This window comes from Pleurodeles waltl, chromosome 11 (genome assembly GCF_031143425.1).
Source record: "Pleurodeles waltl isolate 20211129_DDA chromosome 11, aPleWal1.hap1.20221129, whole genome shotgun sequence".
NCBI classification, from domain to species: domain Eukaryota; kingdom Metazoa; phylum Chordata; class Amphibia; order Caudata; family Salamandridae; genus Pleurodeles; species Pleurodeles waltl.
Window position 1 is genome coordinate 506998835 of NC_090450.1, and position 22968 is coordinate 507021802.

Here is a 22968-nt window from a genome sequence, read left to right on the forward strand (position 1 = left end):
AAGGAACTAGAAATGTGAGCATGCTGTGGAAATGGATGGGCTGGATTAAATTGTGCAGGTTACATCAAGAGACGTTTAGGAAGTTTAGCACTATGGCCAAGTTTGAAGGTGGTTGAGACATGGCAAGAATGAAATATTCGAGTCATACTGCTGAATCTGCAGTCCCACAGTTTAACTTAGATCCCTGTTGCCACTGCATGAAAATATCTGAAAAGACCATGCTTAGGTATATAAGATGGAGAGATTGCACTTTCTCACTTCAGAAATATTTCTTAGGTATGCAGGTTGACTGTGGTCAATCACTGAGTATTTGCGATTCGGGCCTTAGGAAAATGGTTTGATAACGGGGGGTACATCCTACTTGCATTGAGTATATGGGGGCAGTGCCCAGACAAAGTGGTCTGAGCCTACACTTCGGTTGGGCAGGTCTGAAATGCCCCTACTTTAGTGACTGGTTGGAAAGATAGATTACCAGGTGAAAGCCCATTATACTAGCAAGCAACTGCCCAGCCTTTCCAGTTTTGAGGCATTTCAGAGATTGGGTTAAGATCCCTCAACTGGTAGACATATGGAGTAACATGAAACTAAAATAATTTGAACAATTCCAAGCAGACTACAAATTAAACAGGTTAACCTACTTCAAATGTTCGCAGATCTGCTATGCTCTACATTAATTCTTGCAGCATAGCACAACGATCCCTGTCTTTTCACTCTTGCAGCCCAGGTTTCTGATTAGCCATCTCACCAGAAGGGCTGTCTCCCTGATATAGAGGATTATAACAAGCCACTCCGCAGGACCTCAGGGTCCTCTAAGAGCAAGACAGCGAGAGGCAAATGAACTGAAAGAGACCCTACTCTACTTGGAAAAGGAGGTGATTACTTTGGGATATAGAAGGTTGCAACCTAAGGTTCTTCATAACCTTTATTTTATGAGGTCTAAGCAACACCTCATGGGTCAGTCACGCATAGCAGTGTGCAAGAGATGGTGCAGGAAGAAGGTACTTTAACTATCTACATTGTCAGTATCTTCTAGTCTGAGACCCATCCGGGAAAACTTAATAGTACAGCCTCATATGTACTGGGCACTACTGTCAAGTTCCAAGCTTAGAAAGTATTTTGGGAATATGGTGCAGTTAGATTTTCTTAGGTGCTGGAAAGTTTAAACTAGTAGGACTAGTGTGCTCTGATTTCTGACTAGAGCTGGGGCAGTCCCTGCCTCGACATACACATTTGGTTCCTGATTACGACCTTGGTGGATGGGATACTCTATCACCAACGCAACGGATATCCCGCCCGCTGTGTTAATCTTATCTAAAATATTTAGCTACAAAACTATAACCAACATGGCAACCAGCACAGTACTGTCCAATATTTTTGAAACTCATTATTTTTGTTCAATATAGTGCAATACAACTGTGAGGAGAAAGGGTGCCTCAGATAATCGAAACAATCGGGAATTTTTGGCTTCAATATTTACAGCTTTTGTAAAGAAGATGCCTTACCAGGAGACGCACTATTAACCCTAATTAAGACCATTTCACTACTATCCCCTGTGATGAGAAGCAAAACATTACATGCTACACTAAACCTGAAACGGTATGCTATCTTTTATGTTTCTTATCATGTTTGGTGGTTGATGCCATGTTTTACTTGGGGGTTGAAACTGGAAAAAGACAACACAAGTATTAACAAGATAATTTCCTAGGTATAGGAAGCTGGAACTCAGCCATGAGTCCTAAGCCTCTTATTGCTGCATGCTCCACTAGGACACATTCTGCTGAATTAATATTCACTTTGTTTCATGGGTGCACAGTTATTAGCCAAACGGAGACCACAGCCTTGAACAGCAGCACAGAATCGCCAGAAACTCTCAGTGACAGCCTCTACTCTCCCAGTACTTAGACCCTCCATGTATCCTCCCTGTACTTAGGCACTGTTCGTGAGTTGCATTGTGCAGGCTTGCTATGTTTACTGGTTCTGGAATCTCCAATCCTGGCCAGTAATGGCACTCCTGCAGCGTGGAAAATGTACTCTGCTTTGGGAAAGAGGTGCGTTTTTTTAATTGCTTGCAAAAGCATGGCAATTATTTTCGCTTCTCAGGCTCACCGGAACAGAATTCCATAACTTAGGGGCTAAGTAGGAGAAGGACCAACTGCCGCCCTTGACTCTCCTTATCCTGGGTATGGCAACGAGGTCCAGAGAGGACGATCTAAGAGATCTCTTCGGTAGATAAGAAAAAAATCAATTGTTGAATAATGTTTGGGCCCTGCTTTTAGTTGGTCCGATGAACCACACAGATAGTCTTAAACTGGATCCTTCTCCAAATTGGAAGCCAGTGCAGGGCTTTGAGAGCACCAGTTGCTGGACAAAACTTTGGAACCCCCAAAAGAATCCTAGCTGCCACATTTTGAATAAGTTGTAGTTTCTGAATGACTACTTTAGGACTCCCTAAGTAGATAGAGTTTTCGTACTCCAGGTGAGATAATATCAATACCTGGATAATAATCCTTCTGACTTCAAATGGAAGCCATTTCAGGATTTTATGGAGAGCACTCAACATGCCAAAACAGGTGCCTGTGAATCTATTTGCCTGTGATACCATGGACAGCTTGTGATCTAATATATAGCCAAGGCTTTTTACTTCAGTTTTTGGTTGCGGGCACTCACCCAATGTAGAAGGCCAGTTGATTTGTTCACAAATGGATGAGTTATTACCAACCACCAAAACCTCAGTTTTCTCACCATTTAATTAAAGACAACTATCTCCCATCCATTTGGCTACCTCTGTCAGACAGTTATTGAGCTTTGTGGAGGTACTCTGAAAATCTTGGGATAGTGAAAAATCAATTGAGTATCGTCCACGTAAGAAACCATTGCGAATCCAAACACCCATATACCATCAGGTAATAAACGAACATACATAAAAAGAGGGTTGGGCTAAACAATGAACCCTGTGGAACACCACACCTCAACTTATAACTAGTAGTGTAACAGGTTCCTTCATGAATCTAAAAGCTCCTCTCGCTCTAGAACGAGGTTAACCAACTTAGCACGGAACCGGAGATATCAAGGTTTTCCAGGTGTTGTAATACCTTGTGAGAGACTGTGTCAAATGTCGTACTCAAATCGAGAAGAATGAGGCCCTCATTATGACATTGGTGGTAAAAAAATGCCTACCGCTGTGGCAATGGCCGCCAAAAGACCATCGCCGCGGCTACCAGCCGTCCGCTGTATTATGAAGGATGGCGGAAATCTGGCTGTGGCCATGCTGGTGGATGGCGGTAAGTTGGCGCTGCTGCCACCAGCAGCGCCACACCAGTAGTTGCCGCCAGCCGTATTATGACCCATAATACGACCTGGCGGTGTTCTGTTGGTGGACGCTGCTTGTGGCAGCAGCGCCCCATCCCGTCTCCTGACGGAGGACCCCCTGAACCCAGGTAAATGGGCTCTCCGGCAGGGGAGGGGGGTGTGGGGTGTTGTGTGTATGGGGGGTTGGGGGTGAATATTTATGCGTGAGTGTATACAGGTGTGTGTTTCGTGTTGAATGTGTGTGCATGTATGGAGGTGTGAGTGCACGTATGTTCTGTTCTGTGAATGCGTGTCTGCGTGTATGTATGAAAGTGTGTGTGGATGTGTGTGTGAATGGATGTATGCATGCATGGATGAATGTGGGAATGGGTATGTGTATGCGTGTGTGTGTGTGAAGGGGCAAGAGTGTGGGGGGGTTTGGATAGGAAGGGGGTGGGGTGAATCTGGGGAGGGGGGCTGGGAAGACCTGTATCAGTGACAGAGAACGGATCCCCTGTCACTGATAGTGCCTACCACCATGCTTTTCGTGACGTAAGGGAGCCACAGAAACCATGGTGGTAGGTGGGGTCATTATACTGCAGGCGGTACATTGACGGCCGCCAGGCTGGAGATTGATATCTCCAGCCCGGCAGCTGTTACCACCATGGCGGTCGGTGTGGTACATTGGCGGTTTGGCTTCGTCCAATGTTATAATATGGCGGAAAGTACAGCGAGCCTGTTGGCAATACTTTACACCATATTACTGCCGGCCACCAGGGTCACAATGAGGGCCTGAGTGGTGGCGAGCCAATGGAGTCAAGAATCTGCCTGAGGTCTTCAGTTGCCCTCAATAAGGCTGTTACAGTGCTGTGACCCACCTGGAAACCTGTCTGGGTGGGATGAAGGATTTTTTTGGACTCCAAGAAAGTTGATAACTTGTCATTGACAAACTTTTCTAGAATCTTACTAGGCCCTGGTAGAAGGTAGATAGGTCTATAATTCTCCACCACCAGGGGTCCAATGATGGTTTCGTTAACAAAGGATGAATAATGGTGTGTTACCACTCCGTTGTAACCTTGGCCACTTTGTAAAGAAAGATTGTAAAGCTTGGTCAAAGTCGATAGTAGAGTTTCCCCGCCCTTCATTTGGATGTCTATTAGGGCAGGGTTTAGTGGAGAACCAGAAGTTACAATATCGCTATATTAACTACTTCTACTTGATTAATAATGGGAAAACACGAAAGCCCAACACCATGGGAATTAAAGTTTAATGCAACCTCCTGATGCCCTAATGAACTTGTTATGAAGACATTGTAGATGTTATTTACTTTCTCAAGAAAGTACCTGGCCAGTGCCTCACAGCACTGTTCTGATGAAGGAGGGCCTCCCTTAGAGGGGTTACCATTCAAGAAGATCTTCACAATCCGATGGGTTTCCTTGCTGGAATTTGGGGCTGCACTGATCCTACTAGCTAAATCGTCTATCCGTGGTTTGTGGATTGCATGATGATATTTTTTCAGCATAGCTTTGTACCTGGCTTTTTCCTTATCTTTGTAATCCCTTCTCCACCTCCTTTCCTGCACATTACATGCTTTTTTTAAAATTTCAATTCAGTGGAGAACCAACTTGCCCTATATGCAGGTTTAGCCGTCTTAGAGGCTTTAAACGGGATTACTTCACCCAGTGCCCTGTCAACCCCTGAAATTAACACCTTATAACATAATAAGGCACCCTCCTCGTCAAGTGACTCAGTTACGGAAGACAGAATGATCCTTCGTAAAGTATTCTCCCATCTAGCTACATCTAGCTTGGACCATTGACTAGAGTTAAAAAAGTTCCAGACTTGGGAAGTGTTGCTGATGGCAACCTGATGTTAAAAGGAATTACAAAGTGGTGTGTCCAGACTGTTTGTATCGGGGCCCTACCTCCAGATTGTCCACATTCGAAAAATAGGATCAAGGGTATGACCCCTATTTTGGGTTGGTGTGGTCACTCTCTGAACTAAATAAAGAACAGAAGGTCCTCTAAAACGGAATAACTACTTGAGAAGTCGTGTCCTTCTCCATCAGGGTGAAATTAGCAGATTGCAGGGACAGTATAGCTAAAGTTTCCAGAATGCCTTTACAAAGTCAGTTGTAGATCCTTGAGATCGAAAGACCAGAACCCCTAAAAATGTAAAAGAATGGGATAGTTTATTCGAGAAAAGTAGGCTGTTACAATCCGGGAAAATATTAGGGGTGGTTTTACAATCTAGGGTTTGCTTGGTAATAACAGCAGCTCCTCCACCTACTTTCCCCACCCGATCTGATCTGTTTATTTGATAACCGACTGGCAGAGCAACCACGATGTCTGGCTCGCTCCCCTCCCTAAGCCATGTTTCAGTAAAGAAGATTATATCAGGGACTGAATCCTCTAACATAGTAAACAAGTCTCATTTGTGTTTAGGCAATGATCTGCAGTTCACTAACAACAAATGATAACTTACATTGAGTTGGGGTGTACTTCCCTGGCCTGATATGTACCTGCTGAAGACAGACTCCCTTAAAAAAAAAAGTAGGGGTTTCAAAGGTTTTATAGCCTTGTTCGTGATACAGGTGAAATTGCAGTGCTCATATTTACCCAACAAGCTATCTGGAGTTAGAGAATGAACACACTCCCTGGCCAGCATGAAATTACAGCTATGAAGCTCAGCTGGAGTGTACACCACATTTCCTGGGATCAAATGGACATAAAGGTGGGCCCCTTGTACCGGCCAGACATGGATGCCACAGACAGGCTTGCCTTTGGAGTGCCTTCAGTGTGTCAGAGGCTCGTCCGCACACCGGCCTCCATTTAATAAGGATGGAATGGACAGCTAGACTGCCGACCGTGGTGTCAGAGTAAAAATAGAAAATGGACTAAACACATCCGAGTCCCGAATCCTACTAAATCCTACTGAATAATCAGGCTTCCCCACATCCCCGCCACTATCCTAATAATGTGGCATCCCCGTGCCCCACCACTATCACCAATCCGTGTGCCCCACACAAAGTACACAATTTTAAAAATTGTTAAAAAACATGAAACAACATTAAAAGCTGAGGCACAACATAAAGTATATTATTACCACAGCACCAAAAGGGAATAGTACTGTCCCCCTGTCATGGTAAAAAAGACAGCATGTTGACTGTGGTCAAACAATATTTCTATCAAGCCTTTGGGGCAAAATTATGACAGCTCAGAAACAAGATATGATCTTTCACTGAAGTTGTGTTTTTTAACCTAATAATGAGCATGACATTTTATTTTACTTCAATAAATGTTATCACCTTTACATTTTTTAAATTTGAAAACAGATAACACAGTACAGATAAGAAAAAATGTAAATACCCCTTTTGTGTTTTTTTCTTTCTTTTGCATGAACAGGTAAGAAAAGACCCTCCAAGAATGAGAAGAAGGGATCCAGCCCATCCCAAATACAAGGCATCTCCTAATTCATATCTGTAAATGAATACAAAACATATTAATATGTTAAAATATTCACATACTTACTGTATATTTTACACTCATCTAAAACTAGATATTACAATAAACTGACAGACCTATGTCACAGGAGCGTTACAATTTGGAAAAAAAATATAAATGCTAATATTGGGGGACACCTTTACACATTCATGAAAAACATCTCCCACATCCAGCACAGCCAGTAGCCCGACATTTTCTGCTAACCAACCACAAAGTAAGAATATTATCTAAGGTTGATAAAAGCTTTATCTTTCTGGTGTTGAAATCTTGAATTATCTTTCTCCTTAGTAATTTGTTTAGGATGTACTTTTTAAATTTGCTTATTTATCTGTATCAATTAATGTATTTTGTTCAGGGACAAAGAGACCACTGGTAGTTGTGTTGTGCCTTCTCATAATTTACTCTATAAGCATCTGATGATAAACAGAAATATTGTACAAAAATAAGCTATATTTGTCTTAATAAAAGATGCTATGGTGCAATGAAAAATCCATCTTGGGCCACTTGCTCTGCAAAGTTAACAGAAGCAGTCTTGGACTTAGCCCTCTCTGCAGGGCCATCCCCAAACCTTTTGCCTTTACACCTCCTGTTTACTCAACCTGTTTTGTTGGCTTTTAAGACTCAGTGCAATTTACCTCTACTAACCAGTGCTAAAGTGCTTGGATCTCTCCTTTAAACATGGTAAGATTAGCTTACACAAAATCAGCACATTTAATTTACTTATAAGTCCCTAGTAAAGTGGTACTATGGGTACCCAACGCTTGTAAATTGAATGCTATTAGTGAGCCTGCAGCACTGATTGTGCCCCCCACTTAACTAGCCTTTTAAATGTGTCTCAGGCCTGCAATTTGCATGCCTCCGTGTGCAGCTTTAAACTGCCTTTTGACCCGGCAAAATACTTCATATAGGTCACCTTTAGGGTAGATCCCGGACCGGCCAGTAGGAAGGGTTCAAAGTATTTAAAAAGGTGGACATGTACTTTAAGTTTTACATATCCTTGTAGTGAAAAACTCCTAAATTCAGTTTTCACTACTGTGCGGCCTTTCACTCATATAGGACAACATTAGGTTACCTTATTGCATTTCATAAGTGACAACTTTTGTGTGGGAGGAAGTGGGAATAACATGTTTGGTGTCTGAGGAATTTAAATTTAAATGTGTATTTAATGGCAAAGTCAGATTTTGAGCCATAATTCTGAAAATGCCACTTTTAGAAAGTTGACTTTTTCTTGTTCTAACCATTTGGTACCTGCACCTGTATCCTGGGTCACATGACTAGGTGTAGTTGGCAGATGGTCTTTGTGTATTCCTCCAGACAGTATAACAATAGAGTGTCTGGGCGTTGGCTGGGTGGGCCATCCTGACTTTAAGGAGAAGATATAGCTGTCACCTCCTACACTTGCAATTCAAAGGCACTGGCCCAGAACACTCACAAAGGACTTCAAACTAGACCATTAGGCCCCCAACAGACTGGACATTCTAGGCACCTATGTAGGGGAAAAGCTCCAGAAGCATCTCCCACTTCAAAGGGGACATCAGGTATAAAAAATGGACCCTCAGACCAACTCTTCAGTACACTCCTGGACCTGTGGATTCTACAGAAGAAGGAAGCCCTGCTGCCTTGTTGCTTGAGACTCGCCCATCTTGCTGAGAAGGAAGACTGGACCTGTGTTCTGCTTTCCTTCTCTTATCTTATGACCGAGCTTACAAAACCTCTCTGGAATGCACTTCTTAGTTTAAAGAAGACATTTATTGTAATTATTACTTCACCACGAGGTTCCTGAAAGACGAAATTAGTAGATTGGAAGCACACGTTTAAAAGTAGCCGCAACAATGAAAGCAAAATATATCAAAGTACTTCTCAGTTGCAATGCACACAGCAAATACATGTGATTATATTATAGCATAACTTCAAAGCAAAGCCTAAAAGTCAAAATTGCATCACTGTAGGGCCTATCACTCTGCTTCATCTTTCTGGGTCCTGCAAGTTGATGACTCCGGGTCAACTGCGAGAAACAGATTTTCTACCCAAACGGGGACAGGCAACTGACGTTCGTTCCTGTCTGAAGTCAAGATATTTCTCCCTTGCTGTTGCCCAGGGCCATTGTTAAAAGCAAACTCAGTGTGAGAACCGAATAAACTTGGAGAGTGGCCAATTCTCCTAACTTCACTCGTTCTCAGACTTGATTGACAGGTAAACACAAAATCTACGCGCTCTTATCAGCTAGGGTTTGGTGTGAAAAACACAGTTTAGTCTATCATGTGGAAAAACACAGCTCATCTGCAATGTCTAAACTACAATGTCTAACTCCACATTAAAGCCAATAGGCAGCTGACCTACATACCAAATGTAATGTCTAATGCCATGTTAAAGCCAATAGGCAGCTAACCTAAATACCAAATGTAATGTCTAATGCCACGTTAAAGCCAATAGGCAGCTAAACTGAATACAACATGTAATGTGCTACTGGTGAACATTGAGCAACTAATATGCGCAGTGGTGAAACACAAAGTCATTGGTCAAACACATTTAATAGCATCACAACCTGCTTCCTTCATCCCAGACTGAAGTGACTCCAAGGGTCAGCTGACTAACCTCCTGTTCCAAGCTACAGGGACTCAACAAGTTTCAGAGGCTTCTCAGCAACTGCCCAGCTGACCTGCTGCAACTGGACCTGCCTGGACCCTCAACTAGACCTGTCTGAGCTCTAATGGCCTGAGTTCCTCATCCCCAGGAGGTGCCTCCCATGTCTTAGGTCCTTGGTGTGCATTAGTTGAGCCCATCCTTAAAGGAAATACATGATCCTGAAGTGTTGGACTCTTCAGAAATGCAAATGGGCTTGTTTGCAAAAAGATCTTGGTGCCCCACCTCCCGCCAATGCCAAGTTGCAATGAACCCGACAGCAATGTGAGATCTGCACTTCGAGCTACAGCATCAAAAGTTTGCATTGATTGCCAATGTAAATCTCCAGTAACAACAATCTGAGATGCCTGACAGGATCTTCGCTCTACAGCAATGACTGACCACAACTTCCAACCTGCTCTCCACGCTACAGGGACAATCACCCACAACAGTATCCTGCTCCTAGCAGCCTCCTCTACCGCAAACAGAACTCTTTGAGCTGGACTTTAAAAGGTAAAATTCTGGCTCATGCTCTATCACAGTTTGCCTAACCTTGTAACTTTCACGCAGTCTCGCACAACCAGATAACCGTAAGTAGCACTTTGTGCGTTTAGGTGCTATACTTAACTTTAATCTTTAAAACTGCATATCTCTGGTTCTACTGATTAATTTTTTTCATTTTGGAGTCAAATGATTTATTAACTTTTACGCTAGTTTTCTAAATCAGTGTGGGATTTTTCTTCTGTAACGTTTTCATTTTATTGCTGTTTGTGTGCTGCATAAATACTTTACACATTGCATCTAAGTTAAGCCTGACTGCTTTTGTGCAAGTCTACCACAGATTAATGTAGTGACTTTTGTGGCTCGCTCTTACAAAAACTGTGGATGTTGCTTGAGAAGGCACACCCACCTCAACCAACAACCCAATTTCTCAAAAGCAGTTATTCTCTCACTAAATATTATATTGATGTAGAATCTATGGGCAATTATGTGTAAGGAATTAGCAAAAATATATTATTGTACATACTTTGTTCTGTGGAAATTACCAAATCTTTTGATTATTGAAAATGTCAATTACAGTACTGCAGTGATATCCTTTGGACGAACTCTTGTTAGCATTCTCAAAACTCACTAAATGTGTACAAACAATGTTTGTACACATTCAGTGAATATTGACATTAATTGCTCCTTGGAGTTACATTCTTATAGTGAACTGTTGATCAAACCTTGTTTCGTCGTTGGCTGCTATTAGGTTGATAAGCATACGTTGCCTTTGGGAGAAAAAAAATCTAAACAATCTAGAACTGTCTCTTACCCAAAAATGTAGTTGTCTGTTAATTTATAGGTTTCCTATTATAATACTGCGCGGTCTAAACCTCATGTTAAGCAAACACTGTTGAAGGAAGAGCGCTCAGTCTAAAGCAAAGATTGTGCTTTAACATGTAGCTAGAGTCTAGCTGTAGCTTGTGAAAACATTGGCTAATCTGTAATGATGATGCACCCAGGAAATGTTTGTTCCTCTCTTTCTAGGTTTCCTCTAGGTCTTACATAAACCATTCCAGAGAGCACTGCCTAATTTTACTCAATCCGGAAGAACACAAATATCTGCTGTGAGAACCAAAGAGGATTATCAATGGTATATGTGTGGCTCCCATTGAAGACTAAACAGCATCTTGATGCTCAATCCTCTAAAAGCAAACACTGGTTTAGCTTACACACTAGTATGGGGACCAATGTCCTCACATGGCAAAAAGAAGCTGTGCTATCATGCTTCTGTTTGATGTCTACTGTCTGCCCTGTGATTTTCCTCCAGAAAGCATCACAGTCTGTGAATCTATTGAATGTACTAATTTTGCTGCTGACCTTCCTTCAGAATAGCATAGAGGAAGGCCCTGCTTTCTTGAAATGGCAACCAAAGAGTGGAAACAACGTGGCCCTATTATGTCTGGCTGAAAGCACACCTGTTGCCAGACCACCTGCGATCATCAAAAAAAGAGCTTTAAGAAGCACAACTAAGTAAGGACTTTGGCTCCACTCACACGTTGGTCACCTTGAGTACAGGATATGATTGGGAAGAAATTGTATACTGCAGCTGAAATAGAATGCCTGTAGCACTATTACTGGCTGTAAAGGGAATTCCATTCACATGTGTAACGAAGGTACAGAAGCTCAGGTCTCTTTTCTAGGTTCGTTTATTAGAAGCATCCCATCCACACTCCAAGTCAGATCTGGCAACCCTCAGCCTGAGGACATGGAATCCCCTTACATTCTAGGTTCTATAAGTGATGCAATGCAATTCCAGTACTACACACCTTCCCCCAATAAATATGAACACAACTTGAATACAACAGGTAATAAAATAAAATAGCGAAGCACACTAGCAAGATAAAAATAAACATCCAGCCACCTATTTTTTGGATTTCACCACATGGTTGAGGTTCCATGTCCTCCCATCCTTAACTTTGACCGTATTCCTGAAAAGTTTAACAACCTTGAAAGGCCCCACAGCATGGGTTTCTTTACTAAAACATATCCCCCACAGTTATTCCAACATCTGTCACTCTCCTTTTCGCATCGTAATACTCCTTCCTTCTTTCTACACATCTTTTCTCACATCCGTTACCATCTCTCAACCTGGAACAGAGCACACAGTCATCTTGGCCCCAAAACACCCAACTGGGAGCTAACAATGTGTTATCCTTGCACCCTCTGAACACGTCAAAAGAAACTTCACCAGTAGTAGTATGTGGCGTAAACCTGTAAGCATGCCAAAAACATTTCAACCCATCTTTCCAATTCCTACCATTTGGAATTTCTAGCTGCATGCATTCCTTAATACTTCTATTGAATCTCTCAACAGTACCATTCCCTTCAAGATGATATAAAGCACACCGTTTTTGCCTAATACCTCTGCACTTAGAAACTCAGTCATCTCTAGAGACACAAATTGAGGGCCATTATCCATCACAATTGTGTTAGGCAAACCTTCACGATCACAAACTTAATTGAGAAACTCAATAACTCTCCTGGTTTCAATGCTGCTGACTATTCCTATTTCAGCCCACCTAGAAAATTGGTCTAACAACACAAGAATATAGTTAGTTCCACCCTTTGCATGGATAGGTCCCACAATATCTATCGCCATTGTATCCAACGGTCTACTAGAAGACTCTCTGACGCACATTGGCGGTACCCTAGTCTTGTATACTTTGTTGCTATTACAACATTCTGGACACTCTCTGACTAGTCTCTCTATCATCAGGTCCATGCCTGGCCACCAATAATTAAGGCGAATACAAACGTTTGTTTTATTCACGCCTTGATGTCCAAAATGCCCCAACTCCATTATTCTGTCGATCAACACTGAGGGAACAACCAATCTTGAACCTCACAAGAGAAAACCGTCTACAACAGACAACTCATCCTTCATCTTCCAATAACTACCAAGAGTCTGGCCACGCTTTGTTTTCGTACTCCATCCACTCCTAAGTGCGTCAACCACTTGCTGTAGCACAAAATCCTCAACCACAGCTTCCAACCACTCCCTTTGTTGTACAATTCCTTCAGTAATACTGCACACTTTGATTTCATCTTCTTCTTCCTCATTTTCTTCCTCCATTTTCGGGCTGAGCCTGGACAAACAATCAGCAACCATATTGCTATGTCCAGGAACATGAAAAATATCAAAACAGAAATCTTGAAGACTAACATTCGACCTGCTAATCCTACTAGAAATCATGTCCGAACCTTTCTTTGTGAAGACCTCAACCAACGGTTTGTGATCAGTACGTACAGAAAATTCCCTTCCCCACACAAAATTCTTGAACTTGTTAATTCCCCAAAACACATTCAGAGCCTCTCTTTCAATCGTGGAGTATTTCACTTCAGTTACTCGCATAGCCCTTGAAGCATACGTTATGGGTCTGAGATCATCCCCAATATCAGAATCCTGTAACAAAACAGCTCCCAAGCCTTTCAAACTCGCATCAGTCATGATTACACTTCTCTTTATAGGATCAAAAGAATTCAAACACTCAACCTCAGATAAATCCTTCTTAATACTCATAAATTCCTCTGCACATTCCTCATCCCATATGAATTCCATCCCCTTTTTGAGCAGCCTTCGCATGTTTCCTGTTTTGGAAGCATGATTGGGTAAGAACTTAGCATGAAATTCTATCATGCCTAGAAAGGACCACAACTCATCTTTCCCTGTAGGATCTTGCAACTTTAAGAAGTTATTTTGTGACCCAAGTATTGAATTTCAGTTCTGTTAAAAGAGCATTTCTTTAGTTTGAGAGTTAAACCATGCTCCCTCAAAATGGTTAACACATTTCTTACTCTCATATCATGCTCTTCTTCAGTCTGACCATGAATTAAAATGTCATCCTGAAAGTACTTAACACCTGTCTCTGACCGAAATAAGTTGTACATCAGGTGGTGGAAAACAGCTGCAGTTGACACTAAACCAAAGGGCATCCTCTTAAACCAATAGGTTCCAAAAGGAGTGGTTTCTGTAGGAAATCCTCCTTTACTGTTGTCCCGACGTGTCTCTCTCTCTCTCGTCAGAAGACTGGTGCATGCGAGAGAACGCGTCTCCATGGTGACATGAGCTTGTTTGAAGACCGAGCGTAGGCAATGGCGGTCGCGAGCCAGAAACCCAGCGAGGTTCTTGAAATGTGCTTAAGCAAAGCGCAAGAGCAGAATTATGGCGCGCAAGTCAGTGAAAACTGTCCTTTAAGAAAACATAGCTGCTTAAATATAACACGGCGTAGCAGGTTAACACTGTAGTCCAGCTGCTCTGTTTATTTTTTCTCGATGAAACTGAGTTGTTTGAACACAACGTGCAGTAGAATGATTAGTGCTGCTGAGGCATACGTTGGCGCTAGAACATAGCGGTAAATCGTAATACAGAAATACCTTGAATAGGTTCCCTTCCTACTGTGGCTATTCACCACAGAGTTCTTCACTTCAGACAGTTCACGGCGGGAATCATCCCATCCTCGTGGCCAGTGTAATGAAGGTACAGGAGCTCAGGTCTCTTTTCTGATTTGTTTATTACAAGCATCCCATCCACACTCCAAGTCAGATCTGGCAACCCTCAGCCTGAGGACATGGAATCCTCTTACATTCTACGTTCTATAAGTGATGCAATGCAATTCCAATACTACAACATAGTATGGTTATTGTGTCAAAATACACAGCAGAATGCTAGCTGATGCCCAGTGTGCAACAGAATAGCAGCTCTTGGTGGGATTTGCATTCCTGACATGTGGTTAAGCCTTTGCTCCGGGCCCGCTAATGTGCCAAAAGGCATTATGCTGTGGACAAGTCTAAGTTTATTTTTGTGTTTTACCTTAACAAAGGACAAAGGGACAGATGTACATAGCTATATATTTGCGATTTCCTAATTAAGAATGTTTGTGATTTGCAATTAGGAAATCGCAAACATAGGTGTACTAATGTGTTTCAGGCACATTTAGCAATTCCCAGTGGGTCACAAATGGATCTACCTCATCAATATCCATGAGATAGGTCACAATCACAGGGATGGTGGCCTGCTGTGGTCAGCAGACCACATGTCTGTGATTGCTTTTTAAATAAAGCATTGTTTTAAAATGCAACCCCTTTTTCTTAAAGGAAAACAGGATACATTTCAAAAAGAAAACTGAAATGTTTTCTTTTCATTTTTTTAAGACCACTGCCCCAAAGACCACTGCCTGTGCTTAAAAAAATGCTTGCACCTACATTCACAATTGGGAAGGGGTCCCTTAGGGACTTCTCCCATTTGTGAATGGCTTACCACCAACTTACAGTTGGTGCAAACTGGGAATGTTTCGCGACTGCATTTTGGTCACAAATTATTCTTGCATCCCCCTGCGAGTCACTATTAGAAAGGGAAGCTCCTAACATGCCCCTTCCTAATAACGAATCGCAAACCCTATATTGCGATTTTGTAGTAGGGTACATACAAAAAGGCTTTTTGCTGCCGCAAACGGCCCGATTCTGGTAATTGGGCTGTTTACGAGCACAAAAAAAGTTATGTACACCTGGCCAAAAATAAAAACATAAGGTCATGTGGATGTTACTTAAACTAGTATACAAATACACATATACATATTTAAACATATGCTACAGATATGCTAATAGTTTTAGAAAAATATTTAGAATTTTTCACTTCTAGATAAAATCAAAAGTATATCAAACAATACATCAACTATACATACACAAAATGTAAAATGTTGTATGTAATGTCTAAATCTGTGAGGTAGCCTTCATTACAAGAGAACATACAAAGATGGCCTCCTTATTTAAAAAGCTCAGAGGTTTTTTTTAAAATCTGTTTTACATGAAACTGATTCTATTATGTTCTTACAACAAATTACTGTTTTTCGTGCGTTTAATTTCTCCAAACACATTCCTTTTTTATTTTATTCTTTGTAGGAAAATGCCTATTTTTGCATGATCACTCCCATTGTTTGTGGACCGATGCTGCTGTTTTTTTATTTACTCTGTGCACTGGGACTCTGCTAACCAGGCCCCAGTGTATGTATTCTGACCCCTAAAATGTCAAAATTGTCATACCTCTGATTGCCATATTTAATTTAGCTATATGGTCCTTGTATATGGTTCAAAGTGTACACAGGGCCTGTACGTCAAATATCACTATTGGACTGCAGCACCCATCGTGCCATCCACTACAGTGACAGTGCAAAGATGACTGCAGGTCTATAATTGTAGTCTGGCTGTGGCAATTTTAAAGTGCAAATTTGATCTGTCAAAATGAGCCCTTTGGACAAGCATAAACCTTCCTTTTAATAAATAACAAGTAACACTTATATAGGCTTTATAAGGCCTAAGGCAGGGTGCTCTGTATTTTACACTAGGGCATGGGAAATGGTATGTTACACTAGCCTCTTATAGTGGAAAAGCCCCAAAAGCTATTTTCACTGTAGCAAGGCTGGCTGTTCCGTAGGAAACCACTGCGTTACATTATTTCATTTAATAATTCTCATTTTGCAACTGAAACAGGAGGGATGAGGTTGAGGAATTCTTCAGATAGTAGGTTAAGAAGGCTCCTATACCTACATACTCATGGTGAGGGGGGAGATGATGCACGTCCTGGTATATCTAGAATCATGGACGAGCACGTAATGTTGTTTGATTGCTCACTGTCCAGGGTGAGTAGGTAGGTTGGGGCCTTTTTGTGTTGCAATGTTTTGTTATTTGGTTGATGTTTTGGAGACATTGTGAATACATTGGGGAGAGGGCCCTTTTGGGGCTCCCACTTCAGTCATTAACAGATGCTCACTATGTGGAAATACAAGCTACTTACCTGGAATGTTCGAGGGCTGGGGTCCTATCAAAAACGTTGTGTGTTCAACCTGCTGAAAAGGTGAGGGGTGGATCTAGCCTGCCTACCAGAGACTCACCTCATGGATCAGGAAGCTACCAAACTGACTAAGAAATAGAGGGGACAGGTATATTTTGCTAACTATCCCTCTTATTCTCAGGGGCCCACAATATGGCTTGCCCCAGGCACACTGTTTGCAATAACATATGACGGGCTGGAAGTGGCCTTTTTGAACTCCTCTGGGCCAAACATTGATGATAACCAATTTTGTGGTACATTTCTAGATATGGTTGCCCCCGTAGTGAATACAAAGCTGATCTGGGCTGGGGATTTTAATTGTATCCTGTAGACCTAGAGAGACATCCATCTAAACATAACATGAAATCCTATATGGCAGTGCAATTATCTGAGGTCACGACACACTTGTCGCTCAGCGATGTCTGGAGAGAAACACACGAGGGCAACAGAAATACACTTATCACTCACCCACACACATCACATTTAGTCGATTGGATAGAATATTGATATGCAATGAGTTGGCACCAGGAGTGATAGGGCAGAGCACCTCTCTCACTATTTATCAGACCACGTTCCTGTGGTCGTTTCAGTAGAACTGGGGTTGGGCACAAGGGCTCTAAATTCCTGGAAGTTTTCCACCAACATTTTGCAAGACCCGTATGGACAAGAAACACTGGCATTACTTTACAAAACTACTTTACTGAGAATTGGCAGGGCACATGCAGCCGAGTGGTATCCCCCACCACAATCCCCCACCTCTGGATGTCAAGGAGATATTTTCTAGTTTTGGGGTCCTGTTCAGCTATCTCTTGCAGCCTTTTCTTGCTGGAGGAATCCAAGTTCTAAGAAAGTGACTAAGTCCAAAGCAAAACATATCTGTTGGGCGAAGGCACCAAAAGTATTTGTCGTGCGAGGGACTTTTCTTGGGTGTGAATTTTGAATTTCTGCCTCTCAGAGTTTTCCTGTCAAAGGTCAAAGGCCCACGCTTGGTGTTTGGCATTTTTGGCTCTTTCTGTATTTTAAAAAGTAAAAATTGATATAGTCAGTTCCCTCAATGGATTATTGTTGTTTTGGTGTCATTTTGTTTATTAAATTATTCTCTATTTTCATATATTGGAGTTGTGATGTTTATTGTGTAGTGTTTTTCACTTTTTAACTAGTTTGGTACTTCTGAATGCTTTACACATTTCCTTAAGTTATGCCTGTTCCCTCTGTGCCCTTGCTACCAGAGGTTGAGCTCTGGTTTAAATAACTGAAACCTTTCCTGGATCTAACAACAATAGTGATGTCATTAATTGTGGTGGACTACCATCCCCCCAACTAATAATCCACTTTCTCACATTCTTCATGTCTGCAACTGTACTCTTTCTTCCATACGATAGAGCTACACACCAAGGGTTTAACCGATTTGTCGGATGGTTGACAGTGTTACCAATTACTTTCAGAATTAAAATACCTTCTGCCGTATTTTATAACTATAGTGCAAATCAACTTGGAGTTCCATGACATTGTAAAAGAACTCTGCCTTCGGCCTCATAACTCTTTGTTGTCACAGAACAGTATAGAGTACTACAGAAGAGCTACATAGGGTGACTAGCATAAACAAAGCGATCAGTAAGATCAAAACTTTACTAGCTACAGTACCCCTCCAAAACTACTAGAGACATTTAATGTTTGGAAGCTGCACTGAAATAGCAGTCTATTTAGATCTTTTTAAAACATTTCTTAGAAAGAAAATGTCTCAATGTTTGATGGGATAGAGCTCAACACCCAAAAAGGGGCTCATGGAACTCTCCTGTATCAAACCCCCAAAACAGATTCTACATCCTCTCTAATATTACACCTGATATTGGTTCTTGTACTTTCTAGCCCTTATTACATGACTGATGCGATGTCTGAGGCTGTGGTCTGTCATCTCCTTCCCATGTCTCCCCAGGGGCACAAAAAAATAATCTCATCGCCCACAATTCCCATCCCGGATAGCGAGTGTGGTTGGGGGTCATTGGAGAATATGGTTAGCTGATCAGACTTTGATGCCTAGGTCCTTATTATAAGTCACCTCTTAATTATGATGGCTGGTAGGATTATTTGCCAGCCCCATCAGAATTATGAGAGCAATTGGTACCCAAGGATCTGTTTAATGACTCACAGAATTGAAATTTCCACACAGAGATGAAATCTCCAAGGTGAAATAAAGAATTATAGGGAGTTACTGATTTCCCCTAGTAATTCCTTATTCTTAAGGGGTTCCTCAAGTTTCCAGTTATAATCCCCTGATAACTTCAGCCCTATGGAATTTACCAATACCTTAGGTATTGGTATCTGTGGGGGCTCAAATGTACCAAGTGGCTTGCCGGGCCACTCATAATGAGGGCCCTTTATTAGACAGAAGTAAATCAGCAAGAGGATTTTCTGCCAATGGCTGTAGTGTGTCACCTTAGTCATTTCACAGTAAAATTGGTGGACCTGACCCTTTTGCAGGGTTAGCCCCAAATGTTTTGCCTTCTTCTTCCAATTTTTTCTGACCTGTTTTTGTTGGCTTTGGGACTCTGAGCCTTTTGCCTCTGATAACCAGTGCTAAAGTGCATATGCGCTCCATCTAAAATGTATTGGTGATTGGTTTCTCAGTGACTGGCATATCTGATAGTATCCAGGGCCTGTAAATCAATTGTTACAAGTAGACCTGCAGCACTGATTGTGAAACACACATGAATAGCCCTGTACACATCTCAGACCTGTCAGTGCAGTGTCTGTGTGTACAGTTGTAAACTGCCATTTCAACCTGGCAAGTGCACCCACTTGCCAGGCCCACACTTTCCCTTTTACTACATGTAAGTCACCCCTAAAGTAGGCCCAAGGCATCACCATGGGCAGGGTGAAGTGTATTTAAAAGGTAGGACATGCAATGGTGTGTTCTACATGTCTTGATAGTGAAATCCTGCTAAATTAGTTTTTCACTATTGCCAGGCCTATCTCCCCATAGGGTAACATGGGGATTGCCTTGATATTTTATTTAAGTGCCATTTCCCATTGGGAGCAGATAGAGATATGGGGTTTAGGGTTTCAGAACCCACAATTTAAAAATACATCTGTTGGTGAAGTTGGTTTTTGAACTGTGAGTTTGAAAATGCTACTTTTAGAAAGTGGGCATGTTCTTGCTTAACCATTCTGTACCTCTGTCTGTCTGTTTAATACTCCTCTGGGTCAGGATGGCAGTTGGGCTGTTTGTGTATTCACTCTAGACAGCCACACAAAGGGAGCTCAGAAGTGCCCTGTATAATGCATATCCCGATGGCCCATCACCGGGCGGATGGGTCTTAGTGAGCTAGAGTGATAGGAGGAGTTGACACTTGCACCTGAATAGAGCTGTGCCTATTCTCATATAAAGCAGTCTCCAACCCCCTGGAGTGTGTCTGGGGCCATGGCAGGGTATGGCAGGGTTAGGCGCACTACAAAGACTTCTCTTTGAAGTTTGTCTCCCTCAAAGACAGAAACGGTATAAGTACTGGACCTCTGACCCTACATGGTTAGAACACTTCTGGATTGAGGACATTCTGTCAGGAAGAAGAGTTAGATGCTGTGAGAGGGGCTTAAACTTTGCCTGTTGCTTTGATGTGCTGGCCTGCTGCTTGCTGTTTCTGTCCTGGGAGTGAAAGGGCTGGATTTGCTTTCTACATTCTGTTTTCCAAGGTTCTCCAAGGGCTTAAACTGAACTTAAGTCCTCTTAAGAAGACTCAGGGCCATCAAAGATTTCACCTGCCAACGCCTGTGCTCTCTTGCTGAGAGTCCTGACTTGCCAATTGGTGCCCAGTCCAGTTTCTGGGCCTTAGAAGTGGATTCTGGTGCAACTAAGAAGAAACTAATCACATTAACTCCAGAGCGGCTTTGGAACTGGCGCTGCTCTCTGACTTCACAGCCTGCACCAGATCTGTGGTCCCTGCTGAGTGCAACAACTCCAACCTGCAACACAGGCCAGACACCGCCACAGCACCTCTGAAGTCCCGCCACAGCATGAGTCCTGAGTGCCGTATCACCGATGTCCATGACACCTGGCTCTGGCTCTGCCGCAGCACATGTGGCCCTGTGGTGGGATTGCAACACTGCAAAGTCGACATCTCGCATCTTGACCTGCTGGATTCATTGACCCTGCCTTGTCGTAAGGAACTGACGCCACGCCACCAACTCCTCATCACCTCCCCTGCAACCGTAAGGAACCAATGCCTCACCTGCCTGACTAGCAGTAAAAAACTGATAACTCACCTCTCCGGTAGTAGTAAGGAACCGATGCCATACTGGCTCCAGCGCACCTCACCTCCCCGACTCCGTGCAAAGTCTTTGTTTCCTCGTTGTTTTTCAAGGTACTGTATCCGTGGTTCATGCAACTCTATCACTGGCCCACACTCTCCCTCACGAGTGCCGTCAGACTGTTGGAAGCGACGGTCATAGGCCCAGTTGGATCTATTGTGTTTCTAAGTGCTATAATAAGATTTCATCTTTGAAAATTCTTATCTTTTCTTGCGGATGTTGGATGTTTGTCGTTTTGGTATTGTTTTACTCAGATAAATATTGACTATGTTTCTAAACTGGTGTGGAGTACTTTTGGTTTGCGTTACTGTGTTACTCTGTGTGTATGCAAATACTTTACACATTGCCTCTGAGATAGGCCTGACTGCTGCTGAAGCAGATATCTTAATTAGAAATTATTAATGAATGTTTATGTATTTTGAATAATGACTTATGTAGAAAAATGAATAACGTAGAAAAATAATGTGCATGTTTCAAATTGTGACCTCAAAGAATGGCCACCAGTGTTGACGAAATGTACTAAATAATTATTAATCCATATGAAATATTAAAAATTTATTGGATTTATGTAGTAATATGTCATATTAAGGTTATGAATTATGCTCTTGCTTATTAATTGTAGGCCTTAACTTAGCGAGTGTCTTGGCCTAGTTTTGCCAGGCCTCATGCAGAAGCTGTTTTTCTTAGCAGTTTAATATAAAATGCTGACAGAGTGAACTAACTGTTAAATGCTCATTGTTTTAATAAAATGCTTAGCAGAAGCTTTCTATGGGAACCGACGGACAGGAGATGAGGTCTCTCGTAAAATAACAAATTGTGTATAAAATGTGCTAGATGTACTTTGCCAGGACACGAACAATGAAGACACTGACTGGAGACGAAGATGCAACAAATTCGATACCTGACGAGTCGGATGATGAGAACATCGTAAAGTGGACCAATCAACGACATGTGAAGTGTGAAATATTAGAATTCATAGATTTGGTATATGAAAATCACTGGACAGAGTAATAACATACGATTAATTGACCATTTGGAAATAAGGGGATAGTTTGGGTGACTTTGATATAACAACGTGACAGAGAGAGGAGACTTTATTCTGATTTGTAAGGCGACATTCGGGAGAAGAAGAGATTCGAGATTCTGTCATTGGGCTCATACTCTCTGACTGAGAGCCTGAAACTTTGCTGATCGGCTGATGACGTGAGGATGAAAACTGATTCTGCTTGCTGACCCATACCGTGGATAGGTAGATATGAAAATGTGACTGGCATTTTTATGCCTTTCCTTTCTAGGTACCAACTGCGCTATCTTATTCATTTTGTTTAGCTAGATGTTTTCCAAATTTCTGTTTTAAATTGTTTTTGCATGAAGCCCCACATGCTGATGCTAATCGGAGTTAGTTGAGGCTATTCTAATGACGAGTGACGAATTTCAGGGACAAATAGTTGACAAACTATTTTGCTGAAGTCTATGGATGCCATAATAATATTGAAATTGGTTTTACTATTGATTTGTGCTGATGCTTTGGAGTGCCTTTTGATTCAAGCTTTGATTAGATCATGTTTCTTGCGTCTTTTTGGTTAACAGATATTATTAACTGCGTTTGATGGATTTGAAGATTAAGGTACATTGTAATAATAGGGGAATAAACTTACTAAACTTCTAATTAAAGGTGTGGTTATTCATGGCTGAAGAGTCATGGTGTGTGAATTTTACTGACTCCATTAATTATTGAATTGACTAATGATTATTGACTATTGGGCATTGATCATTGTGTTTTCTGCTCTGCAACCATGGTAAGAATATCCTAAACGAGTCAAAAGGTTCATCGACCTATACGCGTCACCTTGTAAGTTTACTTATTAAGGACCGTCG

At 41.9% G+C, this 22968-nt stretch overlaps 1 protein-coding gene and 1 long non-coding RNA gene across 3 annotated transcripts in view; one reads left to right on the top strand and one right to left on the bottom strand.

Annotated features, from left to right (window-relative positions):
• LOC138265824 (uncharacterized) overlaps positions 1-7280 on the top strand; it is a 38625-nt gene extending 31345 nt beyond the window's left edge. The window contains exon 3 of the long non-coding RNA XR_011199433.1: positions 6693-7280. This is a non-coding gene — a long non-coding RNA (uncharacterized lncRNA). The remainder of the gene's footprint in view (positions 1-6692) is intronic.
• LOC138265823 (claudin-10-like) overlaps positions 1-22968 on the bottom strand; it is a 154009-nt gene that overhangs the window by 13760 nt on the left and 117281 nt on the right. For both annotated transcript variants that reach the window (XM_069213894.1, XM_069213895.1), the window contains one exon: positions 6657-6767. In XM_069213894.1, coding sequence (XP_069069995.1) covers positions 6657-6767 — 111 coding nt within the window. The remainder of the gene's footprint in view (positions 1-6656; positions 6768-22968) is intronic.